Genomic DNA, 16,106 nt, shown 5'->3' with positions numbered 1-16,106 from the left:
GCAGGACTGCAGCTGATAAGCCAAGAACAATAAAACCGCGATAGGTAAATTGGGTGTCTTGTTAGTTGTAGGAAGAGTGTGGCTTAAACAAATGGAGGGAACTGTCATAATAGGGAAATCAATCAACTCTTTCCGACGTTGTCATTGTTGCCACAGTTGTTACGTTGGCAACGAATCTAATGTCATAAAGTTTTTATGAGGACTTTTCCAGGGTTTTTCTCTGGTTTCTGGAAGGTTTGCTTTGCTGTGGTAGTGACGGAGGGCGGTGGGCAGGTTATTGTACTAAAAACTATACATTTTCACCAGAATTTGGACTTGTTTCATTGCAATATGTATTTGAAGTTTTTGCGGTGTGTCCGTGGAAATAATAATTATCAAACGTTGGTGAGACGACGTTTATAGTGAAGCTATAGTGGCTTAGGTACTGTTAAAAAAATTAAAATAAAAGACATTTGGGTGCTGCACCTAAGTGTTATAATAGTAGGGGTAACCCTGCTTATGTTATTTAGAGATGTACATCTTTCTCGGGTTTTTTTTTGGTGCCTGCGGTATTTTTGCAATGAAGCATTTCTTTAAGCTTTTTTTTTTTTTTTTTTTACTTTTTGGCCATTAGCCAAAATTTACCCATGCTTTGAAAATGTACCGTACCCATCAATCCGTACCTTCTACCAAATTAGATTTCCTGAGCTCAAAGTTTAACAGGCATTGTCCGCTTCCAGGACTAACGTCGGGTAACATTTGGATTCTCAATTTGACAGAAAGGGTTAAGAGCAGTAGGATAACAGAAGCATGTGCTGCCTCTCGGTTTAGGGATGCTGCAGCCGAGTCAGCGCAATCATCCGAATCGCGGTTTGGCTTTTTATGTGGTGGGATCTCTCCGAACAGTTCAGGAGATCTCAGCTTGTGTTACTTTTGGATTTGAATTGCTTTTTTTTTTTTTTACTAGAGTCGAACAAGCAGAGCAAAAGGCAAATGAGCAGCTTCTCATGGTGAAGGACGATGAGCGTACATCCAACCACCCCTTCGACACGCAGTAATCATGCATCATTGTGCAGGTGCATGTTTATATCTGTTCCTTTGTATGCGTGTATATGTTGCATTTACACGATCAGGCCACATCATTAAAGCCAATGACAGGGGAAGTGAATAACATTGATTATCCCATTACGGTGTCACCTGTCAAGAGGTGGGATATATTAGGCAGCAGGTGGAAAGTCACTTCTTGAAGTTGGTGTCCTGGAAGCAGTAAAAAAAAAAAAAAAAAAAACGGGCAAGCGTGAGGTTCTGAGCAACTCTGCCAAGTGCCTAATTGTGACGGTTAGATGACTGGGTCAGAGCATCTCCAAAACGGCGGGTCTCGTGGGGTGATCCCGTGGCACTCGAGGCTCATTCATGCACATGGGGAGTGATGGCTCACCCAGGCTGTCCTCGTCCGAAAGCGCCTGAAACGGACGCGTAATGACAAAACTGAACCACGGAGCAGTGGAAGGAGGTGGCCTGGGCTGATGAATCACGTTTGTTTTTAATTTCATGTGGATGGCTGCGTGTGTGCGCCTCATGAACCCGCAGAAGAGAACGGCAGCGTCTTGAGAAGAAGGCATGCCGGCACGGCCGTTATGGTGCGCTGGGCAACGATCTGCTGCTAAAAGATGGTTCTGGCATTAATGTGGATGTTCCTTCGACACGTACCACCTACCTAAACACTGTTGCAGCCCACGTACACGCCTTCTGGGAAATGCTACTCCTTGATGGCAATTTCCTTGTTTGCGAAGGGTTTTAGGAACATGATCAAGAGTTGGAGATGTTGACTTGACCTCCAAATTTCCAGCACCCGATGAGGCCACTTTTACATTTTACAGGACTTAAAGAATCCGCTGCTAATGTCTTGGCGCCCGATACCACAGAACACCTTCGGAGGCGTCGAGGAGTCCGAGACCTCGGCGGGCCTCATAAAAGAGCTAACTTTTATGAGGCCCGCCGAGGTCTTGGACACAATATTGGGCCGGTGGTTTTAATGTGGCTGATCGGTCTGTAGACACAAGAGTTTACTGAATCAACCGCACAGACGAGAGTTTTGTTAGCGTTTAAAAATAGCGATTAAAGCCCAACAGTGTCACCAATGAGCGGTACAAATATATTTGGCCTCTTGGCTAACACGGACTACTTTTCTAGAAACATCAGTAGACAAAAGATATCTTCCTACTTTTACGCAGCAAAAAACTGTGGTCATATTTTTACATGTCAGACTGACATTCAGTTTGAGCTTTGAGCTTCTTGTTTGACTGTTACAGTTCATGAAAGATAGGGGATATCTTCTTTAATCTAAATTTAAAAAGAAACAAATTGGATCATCTACAAGGCTCAAGCTTCGTGCGGTTTTCTCTCATTTTCAAAGTTGACATCGGCTTCAGAACAGAAACTTCTGTGCTTTGATGGTGCAAGTTAATTCGTTTGTTATTGTCACATTAACCATTAGGTTGGAATTTCATTCTTCAATAAATGAAGGGCTAATTATTATCATCCAAATCATCACCCCAGGCTTGAGCTTTAATTGCTTTCAGTGTGGCTCCGGTATTTTTTATTTTTTTTCAGGGGAGTTGAGTTAATAATTTGATCACTGGTTTGCACCCGGCTGCCGGGGGTGAGCTGGAAAAGTAAAAGAGGTAAACGCTTAATTGTGTCACAGTAAAATCGCTACATGCGTCCACAGTGTGGGAGGACAAGACATTTTTATGGGGCTTATTGATCTCTTTCCTTTGGAAGCGAGCCAAATGTGAAATGTAGGCCCAGTTGCAGAGCTTATTCACTTTCTGGGTGTTTTTGTTGCGTCTCTGCAAGAAGATTGTGCAACAATGATCAAGGAGCAATGGTTCAGCGTATTGGCGGCTTCCTGTATGATACGTGACTGTCAGCTGGGTTCCTCTGTTGGGACATCTGAGGACAAAGTGAACTGGAGCTCCTGCTGCGGGACTGGCAGCCCAGAGACTCACTTTTTTTTCTTTTTTTACCAGCTGTGACATAAGCAAGGAAATGAGTAAGGCTACCGAGCTCCCTAAAGTTGAAGGTTATGGAGAGTATAGATAAATAAAATTCTTAATTATGTCTCTGGGTGACTGCTGTCACACAATTGGTAAAACACTGTTTGAGTTGTTTGGTTCAGTAGCACACAGGAATTTGAATAGTCTTTCTCATAAAAGACCCAGCTGTCTCGAAATTCTTAAAATACAGAACACAAAAATTTAAGCTTCAGAATCAAACTAAAATATCAAGCTTGTTTCAAGTATAAATGGAATATTCATAGGCGGTACCGGGAAGCTTGCATGTGAACTCACAATAAATGGCACTGCCTGTCCTCATGTTGAAATGCATTTATTTCATCTAGTTGTCATAATGCTTTATTATATTCTCCATGTAGATCATAAGGACACAAAATAAACACCACAGTTGCCATTTTGCACCACTGTTGAATAGATTGAGGGATTACAAAATACACGTCATAGCTTTACTTTGACTTGAAGTCATATGTTGTAAATGGCACACTATTATTTTTGTCTGGTATTTACTACAGTAAAAGCAATCTATGAATAATATTTATAAATAAATAAATTAAAAATGTTTAGCTTAATGAGGCCTTCAAAACTACCAGTTCCAAATAGTAAGAGGGGAATATGATGCCAGAAAGATCTAACGCAACATAAGTCGGCAAATACATATTGTAGTAGTCATAGGTTGCATCTTTTGACTTGTGGTGAGGTAACAGATTATAAGCAGAGTACAATCTTTTTTTTTAGTGGAGCCCGTCTCGTGATTCACACTTTACTCTGCGTTTCATTCCTTCAAGATGTAACCTTAAATCCAGCTTTTTTTTTTAAATGCCAGATCCAGCTAAACAAGGCAACAGTAAGAATATTATGATTGTGACTGTAATATTTTAATGTCAGACTAGGCTATTGTTGAATTGCTCCAAAGTGTTGTCAGGAAACTCATTAGTGTTTGTATGTACGAGATATGAAATACTTAGATTAGGTTGCTGGCACTGGACTGAGTCTTTGCAATGAGGAGATCCTTTTTACGAGCTTTTTTTGCCTCGTCACTACAGATAAGTGTGATCCACTGAGCTTTGTCACCAGGTCAACAACTTTTGATCACAAGAATCTGTCTGTTTTGATGGCTTGAAACTCCCTCTCCGTATTCCTGTATCTAAAAGCGTTTGAGTTGCTTTTTTTTTTTTAGAAAAGCCTGCCGGTCAAAGAGTTTCTCTGCAGATGTCGACCAATCCTCACTTAAAGTACTTGTGGTGGCGAGCTACAGCCTCGGCCATCTATCCCCCATCTCAACCCCTACGGGAACGGTATGGGAAGTAATGGAGACAGGGTGGAGATTTTGTTGCTCGACACTGGTTGGCCTGTGCCAGCACTTTTGGTTATTTAAGGAACGCTTACTCCCCAGTTTCAGCAGATCACAGGACACTGCAAGAGATGACCATAACCACTAAAGTCAAATATGACTCCAAATGTCATGATGTGCCCCTGTCCTGTGGCAGGGTTACCACAAGTGACCATGACGACCTGGTGCCACAGCACCCAGAGCAGACTGCCTGACTTATTACGTCTCTTTCAAGCTATCAGTCAGTGCATAGGTCATGGTTTGGTCTTTGGTCAACGAACGCGCTGTGTTTGTGATTTTTTTTTTCTTTTCTTTTTTTTTTTAAACGACAAGAAAAAAAGTTTTAATCAATATTGGAGCAACCTAACGCTACAGGTGTAAGTGTACAATTCTGAGTTGAGTTTCATTTCTTTGCCTTCACTTTAAGAATGTCACGTGACTCAGTGGGTTGTAGTCATAATGAATCAGTGCCCAGACTTAACACCTGAAAGATTGCTGCATCAGTTCAGGAAAACCTGAATTAGGCCAAACCTTGAAGGATTCTCTGCTAACTCAGTGCAGGCTTTTCCGTATTTGAAAAGACTGATTATAAAAGGAGATTCCTCTCTTTATTTTCAAAAAAAATAATGCGATCTATCCTTGTGTGCCTCTCTTCCTCTGAGACAGAGCGGTGTTTATTCTTGTCAGTCTTGTCGGGCCAGTGATGTGTTAGTTGGACTAAGAAAACAGCAATATGCATAGAGTTTAGACCCCCAAAAGGATGCTTTCTAAAATAATGCCATGAATCTTTTGCGGTAATTGGCATGTGCTGCACAAGGTGGTATTGCTTGGTGATAAACTCTCAAACCCCTAAAGTGCCAAAAATCGTACTCTACAGTATATTTGCACTCGCGTCTCCAACCACCTTTAGTGATATAATTTGAAAAGTTCCTTCCGCCTTTAAATATTCAGGGAGCAGCACTAACGTAATGAACCAGAAATGCCACTTACCCGCTGTGGGAGTTTCCCTTACTGTTCTTCTTCACCTGAAGACACTATTTTTATGCTACTGTAACATAAGAATTTCCCGAGGGCTTAAGAATTTTAAAAGGCTCTGGACAAAAATGTAAAAAAAAAAATTTTGTTTTCAAACTGATTGGCCTTTTTTTTAATGCACTTTTTGAGCCCGCTATGAATTGCTGGCTGCCGAGTCATCACTTTCACGTGATTTTTGTCAACAGAAGACGACCGTTGTTTGAAGAACGTTCATATGGCTCTCTAAAGATTTTAGTTTTATAATTGGCGGGGAAAGAATTTGCTCACTTCACTTTTCTGATAAGAAGCATGTTCTTTGGTTATCATCTTTGGGATGAGAGCTGTTGTTTGCTCTGCATGTTTAACGCCCAGTCTACTTCATCTGGTGAGAAAGCTCGTCATCGATTGTTGATCTGTGGAGGGACCCTCTGCTTGGTGCTTTGCTTGCAAATGACTGTGCATGGCTGTAGATATACTAGCTTTACTTAGCGGAGTGCGCACGGCACCTCGTTGTTGTTTATTTATTTCGGAGGACTTCCACACAGAACTATAGCCGTAGTGGTCTTTGCATCTTTCTCCTGTGAAAGGACGTCCTCAGGCCTGATGTAGCAGAAATAATAATGTGTCACTCATTTTCAACCAGTGTAGCCAATCATATCAAACAGTTGTTGGTAAATCTGTATTTGTATGTTGCGAGAGGACAGACCATAAAATGGGGATTTATTAAATGATCATCTGAGTACGTGACCAGTACTACAGAAGTTTTCTGTCAAATTATATTTGTGTTGGTGTTTCAGTATAAATGACATTTTTTTTAAATGTGATCGTTGATAGTGTAGTGTGCAGCATGTGACACAAAACTGTCAGGCCGCTACAAGTACTTATCCTTCCCCTACAACAAAGAAGTAGTAGATGCATGAGACACTAATGCTTCCGTTTCACGCACGAGATCAAAAGTGGCTCGGCATTCATCGGATGGAAAACACTAAAAGCTTCAAAGGGCTTTGCTCTAGGGGTGAAGAGCAAGTTACAATAAATACACTAACAAGTGGGGCCCAATTAAGCTTCTGTGCCAGTGTGTTACTTCAAACACTCGTCTGTCGCGGCTATTTTAAAGAGGTAGACGTGTGCGCAACGTTGTACACGCGGGACACACTCGACAATAATGCACGCACACGGAGTATTCAGAGTCAGGACACTCGGTTCCAATTCGGCCTCACAAAGTGCTCTTTCCACCCGTGAAATCCTAGACAGGTGGAACATCTCATCAGTGTCGCTGATGCAACTAAACACCTGACAATTTGGGTGACCAGGGCCGTACCCGTAGGGATTTAGACATGGCTATTCCCGTGCACATTTATTACAAAACAAAGACTTCAGCAGTGCAGCCTGAGAGACAGTAAGAGTAACCCCTGTGTGTGTGTGTGTGTGTGTGTGTGTGTGTGTGTGTGTGTGTGTGTGTGTGTGTGTGTGTGTGTGTGTGTGTGAGGATATAATTTAACCTATAATTTAACTATTAGTTGGGTGATAATTTTCAACAAATTGTGACCAATTTGGAGTACATTTAGCTTTTTAAAATGTGCGTTCAATCCATAGATTGTAATATAAACGTGGACATATCGTCTGGGTCTGAAAAAAAAAAGGGTCAATGCAGAAGTGCCTTAAACTGCAATATCACCGAGGCCCACTAGGGGTTGGCTTCAAAAAGGCTCTGGCTCCATACTCCGGTTCAACTCCCATACAACTTCTGTTATGAAATGCGAAGTAAATACGTTTTCCCCACGATTATCGATCATTATAGTGTCATTTGCTGAGGTCACTACTTAGACCCTAACCCTAACTCAATTAGATATTAGGTCTCAAAGTGGCATATTTGGGGGATGTGCCTGTGGTGCAGTCAGGTTTCCACTATTGATGGGTGGGGCGTAGTGTCCTCGCGTTCCCAATCAGATTGAGTCAGATCCCCACTTGCTTGTCCCTAGCTCGTCCAAATATGGTCACTTCTGGTTCTAAAATAGCAAGATGGCGACGGACAAGATCTGAAGCTGGGGCTTCACAATGGCAGTTCAAAAACCTGTGGGTGGCGTCACTGTTGGTTGCTGCTTGTTTCAAACTCTGCTGACACGCATACCGTTGTGCCAGTATAGTATTTCATCTTGTCGTGAGATTGGTTTGCCAGCTGCTGTTTCCAAGGTCAAGAATATTCTAATATTTGAATACCTTATAACCTCTTTTTTTCATTTTTTTTTTTTTCATATAAAGTAGCTACGGGGTTTCAAAAACTACTGTCTTATTTGTGTAATGCTCACGTAAAATTGTGACACGTGTTGAACTTTACCCTTGCGCCCACAAGCTTGTTTGAAAATGAATTACGGCCCCGTTTTTTTTTTTTTTTTTTTAAATAGTTGATATTGGTATTTGTTTTGTTACACGGCAGGGAAGAGTACAGTCACAAGGCAAGCTTTTATGCCATCGCAAATAGACTTCAACAATATTGTCGTCACTTTAGTTTTTTTTTTTTTCAAGGCTTGCTTGGCTGCGAGTCCGAGCTATGTCCATCCGATCCCCATTCTGTTCCTAGCCGTCGGTGTGGGAACATCCGCGGCCTCGATCCGTGGTCAGGAGCCGTACTCTGTCCCTGTGGTTCGCGCCGTCGAACATTCTGGGCTCAGGTCCCAGAGAATAGTGACATGTCAGCAGCCCATTCAAATGAACAGGCTGAGGGTAGCACTATGTTAGCAGTGCTGCGGAGGGGGGAGGGAGGGGGAGGGGGTGCTAAAACCGGTGCCGTGTTAAACATTGCAGGGGTAGACCAGGGAACGTGGCTCCATGAAAGGTCTGGTGTTCCTGGATAGGTTCTCTGTGTGTGTGTGTGTGTGTGTGTGTGTGTGTGTGTGTGTGTGTGTGCGCACAGTTCAGGACAACATAAAACAATCTTTTACTGTTAAGATAAATGACCAGTGACTCGCTCCTTCTTTCTTTTTTTTTCTTTCTCTTGCTAATGTTATTTGTTTAGGTCAGAAAAGGTCAGCCAACCAGAGCTGCTTTTACAGACTTAACTGTCTCCTCAGTTTCTGATGTCATGCACAAGATGGTAGTCATTCATGGCTTCATATGAGACATGACTGTATGCTAGAGGATCTGTGAGGGTGTGCTCGGGCGCAGTGGTGTTTTGAGTAAATTCTGCTGCTGGTATATCACCATGCTCAAAATAAGCATGCTTCCTTGTCCTACTTTAGCATTTTACCGTGCCATTTTTTTTTGCTAATTATTAATAAACGTAAAGTAGGGTTCAGGTAAATGGTAATGCCACTTGTTTTGTAAGTGTTTAGTCACAAACCAATACTGAACTAACTTTTTGACCTGATGGAATTAGAGGATTCATGCGCTGGAAGCAGTGAATGTCAGCGAACAATGGAAAGCTGTACAAATTCCAATCCATCAGGTAGATGTTAAAACGTGTTCTTCATGGCATAAGTGTAAACTTTGGACCGGTGTGGCTCCACGGGGTATCGCCAGTCATTATTGCTAATCCTCGGAGCATCACGAATATCTCCTACAAAATTTCATGGCAGTCCTTTTTCACAATTCTCAAAAGATGTCTTCAGAAAGTTTGATCTTTCCAGGATTCATCCTCGTGTGGACCGTGCATGTCTCTACACAGTTACGCCGCCCATTCACGAGCCACAGAGACAGCCCACCTGGAGGGTCTGTCTGGACGGGTCATTCCGTGTCAGCTGACTCTTCTTCACGATCCTCGCGACCAGGTTAGGACTCAAGAGAGAGAGAGCGAGAGAGAGAAACAGAAGCCATGCACACACAAGCGATCATGAGTTCTCTTGATCAGACGGTGGCCGAAGGACTGAAGCTTTAGGCCCGTAAACATAAAGATAGGATATCTTTGGTACTGAACATAAAAAAAAATTTTTTTTTAAATAAAATAGTTAAACAAATGAAATCATTTTTGCAACCTTCCCATTATTTTGGCAGAACCTTGTTGTATTGTTTTCATTGTATTTTTACAACTAGTAACAGCAGTCTGTATTACTCACAATTAACGACCAGTTGCAGCTTTAACTACGTGTCGGGTGGAGGTGTGCAGGAGTGCATCAGTTATTACGTTCCGTGGGTGTGTCGAAAGGTAGAACTACCGCTCCAGATTGTGAATCATTTCTCCAAATCCAGTACTTCCAGTTTAGCTATTGGACAATAAATGTAAATCTTCTTGCAGCAGACTTGGTGATGGCTCTCGCTGAGGCGTTATCCCGGGTTTCTAGGTAAACAAGTTTACAACACACACCAGGGGAGATCGCGAAACTAGTGGAATCCGCCAAAGTTCGGTCAGCATGATTTGGGCAGGATTTGCACAGCCTACATTTCCAATATGTCCGCACGCTCTACAAACCAAATATGTACTTTTATGTACCATACATAGGTGACACTTAAATGTGGACCACATGGCTTCTATCGGTTCGGTGTAGACCGCACCAGCTGTTGACTGAGATTTGAAATACAAGAAGTATACGTTTTGGTGTAAATGAAACTACACAAAGGAAAGAAGCTCACAAGTCTTTGTATGCATGCTTCCTATCTCTGGGTCAGGTTCAGGCAGGAATACAAAGCAGGTTGTAGCTTTTTAATAGGCTTCTCCTCCCTCGAATGTTTCGCTCCCTCACGTGATCACATTTGATCCATTTGAAACGGTAACCAGGAAAAGCCAGGGACATTTTGACGTTCAAGGAACGTTTAGATCTCACGATGCGTAATTATTCCGAAAAACAGATTGCAATTTATCGCACTGTGAATAGCATCACAATAATATTCAACAAATCAATCAAATGTTTGTGAAAAATGATATTCAGCCCCGTGAGTTTGATACTCTGAAAAAGTTGGTTTTAAAAACACACTTAAAAGTTCTGGTTTACGTTTTGGCTTGAAGCTCTCGGGATGCTGCATGTTGCTCACTGCTTTGTCTTGGCATCAGCTTTACTTTGTAATACATAGAGCCCAAAGTTACCCACAGTCGGTTCCCTGTTAACCAGTCGGCCGGCTCTGAATACCTCCGTTGGCAACAACTTTACTTTCCTTCCCTCTGCATCGCTTCTCCTCTCTGTAAAGTCTTTCAGTCACGGGGAATTCAAGTGCTTCTGTCTCTTTGTTTAAAATAGTGAAACTGAAACTACATTTTTAGGAAGGAGAGGGTTTGATTCATTTTTGAAGTTAGCCGGGAAGTTAAGGTATGTTGAGAGGCTCAAGGGTCGGCTGACTGCCCTTGAGAAATAATTTATCGTAAATATTGACACGAGTAAAATTAGGTCAGTTGGAAAGTGATGTCAATTAGGTTAGGTTAGGTAGTTACTATTATTATTCTATTAATTAGATTGATTGCCCAGCCCTAGGTTCAACTAATTTGTTTTTTATTAACAATTAATCTGCTGATTATTTCTTGACTAATTGATGAAAAATTACAATTTAAGCAGCTGTCATCTAATGTAATTTTTTTCCAGTTTGAAAGCCTAAAAAAACAAGCGACAGCAGACAATATTTCTATTTTGCCTGAAGAAGATAAAGAATTGAAAGTGATGACTCTGCATTGCAGTTCTCAGATTTTCAGATGGTCTGTTTGTTGGGTACAGCAACGGCAAGATCAGCAATTTAACCTAATTGGAGTAATAGTGCTCAGTTTACAGAATACCATTTTTTTTGTGTGTGTGTGTTGACAGTACAGTGTATAAGGTGCCAGCTAGCACACAAAACCTTACTAATCAGATGCTGTATTTTAATTTCATAGGGGCATTTCTCATAGATGTAAGAAAAGGAAGTAACCACTGAAGGAAAACGAGTTCATTTTCGGTAAATGAGAAAAGCAAAACGTTTTTGGAAGTAAACATGGTCTGCAGAAATAGTTTATACATCGTCCTCAAATGAAGGCGTTCTCTACAAAATGTGAATGGAGTTTATGTAAATTTGAGATCATAATCTCATCGTTTTAAATATAAAACTGTATTCAAATTGTGGTTTCAGGCAACCCGTTGCTCACCGGTTAGGGTGCATAATAGTGTAGCTCTTCATATTGCTAATAGTTTCAGTCTTCAGCGTGTTTCTAGTCTGTCCAGTGGGGGCGGCTAAGCGTGAATGTAAGTCTTATCTGTCGGAGACGTCATTCCGTGTAGACATCCGACACCGCGACTATACGGAGTTCCACAGGGTTTTGTTCTTGGTCCATAACTATTCTCTATCTACCTACTGCCTCTCGGTCATATAATCAAAAAAAACCCCACTATCAATTACCATTTCTACTTCAATGATACTTAACTATATTTCTCCTTTGACAACAATCACGATAACCAACTAAGCAACCACCACGTGTGCATTGCAGAAATACAAAAACTGGATGGCATCAAACTTTCTACAGTTAAATCAGAAATGATAGGTCCAGACTGTATCCGAAATTACATTTCCTCCCATCTCAGTTCCCTCTCGGCTAACATAACTTCCTCCAGCAGAATCCCTTTTCCACTCGGGGTAAAATCTCAAAAATCAGGTCATTTCTATCCCCCAATAACGTAGAAACATTCATTCATGATTTCATCTCATCCTGGTTAGATTACTGCAACTCCTGCCTAACGCAATTAAACACAAATAAACTTCAACTCATTCAAAATGCAGCAGCCAGACTCATAACCAGGTCCAACAGGAGAGAGCGCATTACGCCGGTTTTTTAAAAAACACTTCATTGTCTCCCTGTCCATTTTTAGAATAGATTTAAAAATTTGAATGATCATGTATAAGGCTCGTAGGGGGGGCTGAAGCCTGAATATATATCTGACCTCCTGTCCCCCTACGATCCTAAATGCAACCCGAGATCCTCTGGTAGGTCATTCCTGACCGTATCTCGATCTCACCTAATAACTAAAGCTGAGCGGGCATTTTCTGTTCGGGCCCCTCAGTTGTGGAACGACCTGTCAGACGAGATCAGGGACGCCAACGTCTTCTTTCAAGTCACTCCTAAAAACGCACTATTTTAGACTCTCCTTTTGTTGACTGCATTTTTATTGATTCCCTGTCTGTTTTATTTTTGTTGTATTTTCTCATTATATTTTATTCACTGTTGCCTTTCGTGTTTTAAATGTATGTAAAGCGCCTTGTAACTTGCTTTTTTTGAAAAGTGCTACAGAAATAAAGTTATTATTATCAACGTTTAAGTTATAGATATTATATAAATCATATACACTTGATGCCTGCCTGAAAAGCTACTGTAATACCCGCAGCGATTATTTTTTTTACTCCTGTTGCTTTTTTTCTTGAACAATCTAAAGTTCAGATGTAAGCATTTATTTGCAGTTTTAATGTGTTTACTGTGTAAAAAAAAATATTTTCTAATGTTGTTGTTGTTGTTTGTCTTTTTTGTAGGTCCTGTCATCGCGACCGTTGATCAGATTTAATGGAAACCAAGGGGTAAGAACATATTCTCTCCCTCCCGCTCACTACTTCCCCAGTCCAATGCACGTCCCTTGGCATTACTTTGATCATTTCTGTTAACATAAACAAAATCATTTTTCACACAAAAACACGCACACGGAGACATTTCAACATTGCTGTCCACTGCAAGCTGGCTCCTTTTTTTTTTTTTTTTTTTCAACAAGACACTTAAACGGCAGGTTTTAAAGTGTCCTTAGAAAGCAGCTACATTTAATGATGTACTTTTTGCCATAGTGTCAGCTTTGCCTGACATTGATACACCACTGTCCGACCTCTCTCTGCAAATATTTTCCAACCTTTTCATGCTGCAGGCCACACGACTTGTTTTGGTTTACTACTTAAATTTGCAAATGAACACTCGACCCCCCCCCCCGCCCCCCAAAAAAAGCATGGTATGTAAAATACTCTTAAACCTCTCACAATGTCATGCTCACTTCTTGGTTCTTCTTAGCTCAAATATAGTGTAGGAAAATAAAGGAAGCATGATGTGCTGTATGCTTTTATTCTTTGCCAGCACACTCGTGTTTCTGTCTATAATATGAACCTTGGCTAATAATGAAATCTGATATTAATGCATCAGCCACTCCGAGACATTTCTAGGATATTCAAATGCCAGAATTACTGTATTTGCTGCTCTTCCAGATTTCGAATGGAAATAGGATGAGATTGAACCACTTCTTGCAACCAAAGAGGTCTGATTCGCAACCCATACTTTTTGTGACACAAGTAAAATTCTCAAGTCTGTAAACAAAACCAACAAAACTGTCAGGGGAGAATTTGTTTGCAATCCAAATAGATTTATTCTCAGTTTATATCTTTTTACCTGCAGTGCTAGAAATTTGCTATAAAAACTGTATTTTTTTTGATTGCATAAGTAAGACACAGAATACCTTCATTCACGAGCAGTAATGCATGCTTTTCATAATGCAAGAAAAGTAATTATCAGTTACGTGAACAAAGCAAGCCGGCCGAACTAAAAGCCACAGGCGATCGTTAGCCAGGCCACAGCTGGTTTCTTTACATTGACATACACTGATAAATATTTCTGTGTGCATTGGAAAAATACTTTTGCGAAGACAGTCATTTATATATAAATCCCGAATTACATTTTGTGTGCATTAATGAGTTATAAGACTGATCTGAGCCTGTACAGCAAAGCTAAACCTGCCGCTGCCTGCTTTGCCCTTTTACTTCAACAGAAGCAACTCATTGAATGCACAAGGTAGGCTAAGTGTAGCAAATAGTAAAGTACCAATAGATTAGACTGTGGATTTTTTTTTTTTTTTTAAATCCTAGTATATGAGCAGCTCTGCATGTTTATTATGCAGCTCAGACCTGCGAGTTTATGAGAAGAACGAAACTCCCGCCCGGGTGCCAGTACCCCCTACATCAGCAATGAACTGTCCCCACGGAGACGATAAGCACCCTCACATTCACAAGCATTCTGCACTCAAGCAAATGCTTCCGGCAATGGCAGACGGCAGGGTTAACATGTGTGAGCCTGCCCGGTCTGACATGCACAGACGGTCTATTTACTCTTCTCTATTGGCAAGTTTCAGGTTGGTTTGACATTCAGTGGCCTGTTTCGTTGAGCGATTTGCCGTGTCCAAACATTTTATTGGCAACACGGCTATGTCCAAAAATGCTGCGATGATGAGTTCTTTGCGGCCAATATGTCAACATGGCCACAATGTCGACAACAGCAGCATTTTCAAGCATCTCCTACACCTTCTCTCAAACTGCCGCGTGTGCACCCCAGTCTTTTGTCTTGTGTAAAGGGTTTGAGTGTAATAATCAGTCATCAAATAGGATTATAAAACCTCCCACACAGTTTGGCACCACTAGCGAGAAATGTGGGTTAAATGTGCATTTTTTTTCCTTTAAGCGAGGAGGATCATTGCATTGTTAAAGCTGCTTCCTCCCCAGATATCAGCAGTGCCAATATTAAACTTGCAGAAAAAAATGATGGGCAGAATTATAAATATGAAAAAAAAAAAATGTTTGCAAGACAGGCTGAAAATGTAAAGCCCGGCACCACCCGGTTATTGCTCACATCTTCAGGCTTTGCTCTGATTGTAGTCTGGAAACCCTGTTTGCATTAAGGTTTATTCAGACACTCTGAAGGGCGGACCAATTACCGACCAGCGGGGGTGTCTCAAATAGCTCCAACAACAACCTCGGCGGTGCTGGAGTTTTTGCACACAATGAACGATATATGCAGGTCGCTGCTGATTGATTAAAAGCTCCAACAGTTTTCAAAGTTCATTTTGAGGCCATTAGGAGGCAACAACTGAAAACAATCCACTGATGGAGCGAGTCCAGACCCATCTGTTCATGCAGTGAATCCAGGGCTGTCAATACCAGACTAGAAAATGTCTGAAATAGTTTCAAATGTTCAAAATGATACAGCAAGAACACGGAATAGTACACCTTATTTTGGTTCTCCTTCATGCCAAATTTCATATTCAACTTAAAATCCCTTTTCCTGATGGAAACGGGCAAAAGTTGTAAATGCAGGACAGGCACAAGTTGTAAAAATATTTATTTTTTTTAAAATGCATATTTAAGATTAGAAGTGTTGCTAAGGGAATCGAGTGAACCCGGTGCAAGCTCAGGCCTCAATTGCTTTCCAGATGCTCACAGGTAGACCTAAAATTGCAACAGCTTAGCAAATGTGCTCAACATTCATGGTTTGGTGTGTAACATTTGCCTGAAAGATTGTTGATATAACCAGTGGTGTAGTTAAGTTCTGTGATTTCTACATTTTACAAAAGAAAGTCATTATTTCAGCTAAACTCATGAAGTGTCAACAAAATGGCATGAGTGGTATTCAGTCTACAACTACAAGAACTTCCTCTCGCTGTTTTTGTGCTTTTGTTGCTGCCTTCTGTAAATATTTGTAAAACTGGAAGCAGAAAATTGCAATGTTGCGTAGACACAGACTCGCACTCTCTCATTTAATGCCTTTTTTTTTCATTTTATTTTTTTTTATCAAGTATTCCTTCTCCTAGTATCCATTTTATCTGTACCAACATGTCTTCTCTGGGAAGTTGTCTTTTATCTCTGGACCAGGTAATTCAATGTGGTCCTTGCCCGCAATGTAATTGGCATGTTGCAGAAAGACAGTCACCATCTGGTTTTAAATATCCTCTTTAACGCGCATTGAAATGTGTTGAACACACACGTATGTTCATATGCACTTGTGTGAAAGATAGATAGACAGA

General features: G+C 41.0%; 1 protein-coding gene across 1 annotated transcript in view; it reads left to right on the top strand.

Moving 5' to 3' along the window:
* The window catches only part of ell (elongation factor RNA polymerase II), a 35,785-nt gene that overhangs the window by 1,312 nt on the left and 18,367 nt on the right, over positions 1–16,106 (top strand). Inside the window, exon 2 of the mRNA XM_069150253.1 lies at positions 12,814–12,858. Within this exon, the coding sequence (XP_069006354.1) occupies positions 12,814–12,858 (45 nt within the window). The remainder of the gene's footprint in view (positions 1–12,813; positions 12,859–16,106) is intronic.

This window comes from Embiotoca jacksoni, unplaced genomic scaffold (genome assembly GCF_022577435.1).
Source record: "Embiotoca jacksoni isolate LCO1_2020_lvr unplaced genomic scaffold, fEmbJac1.0.p SCAF_16, whole genome shotgun sequence".
NCBI lineage: Eukaryota > Metazoa > Chordata > Actinopteri > Embiotocidae > Embiotoca > Embiotoca jacksoni.
The sequence above is the reverse complement of the archived record's forward strand: the minus strand, read 5'-3'. Positions and strand labels throughout refer to the sequence as shown.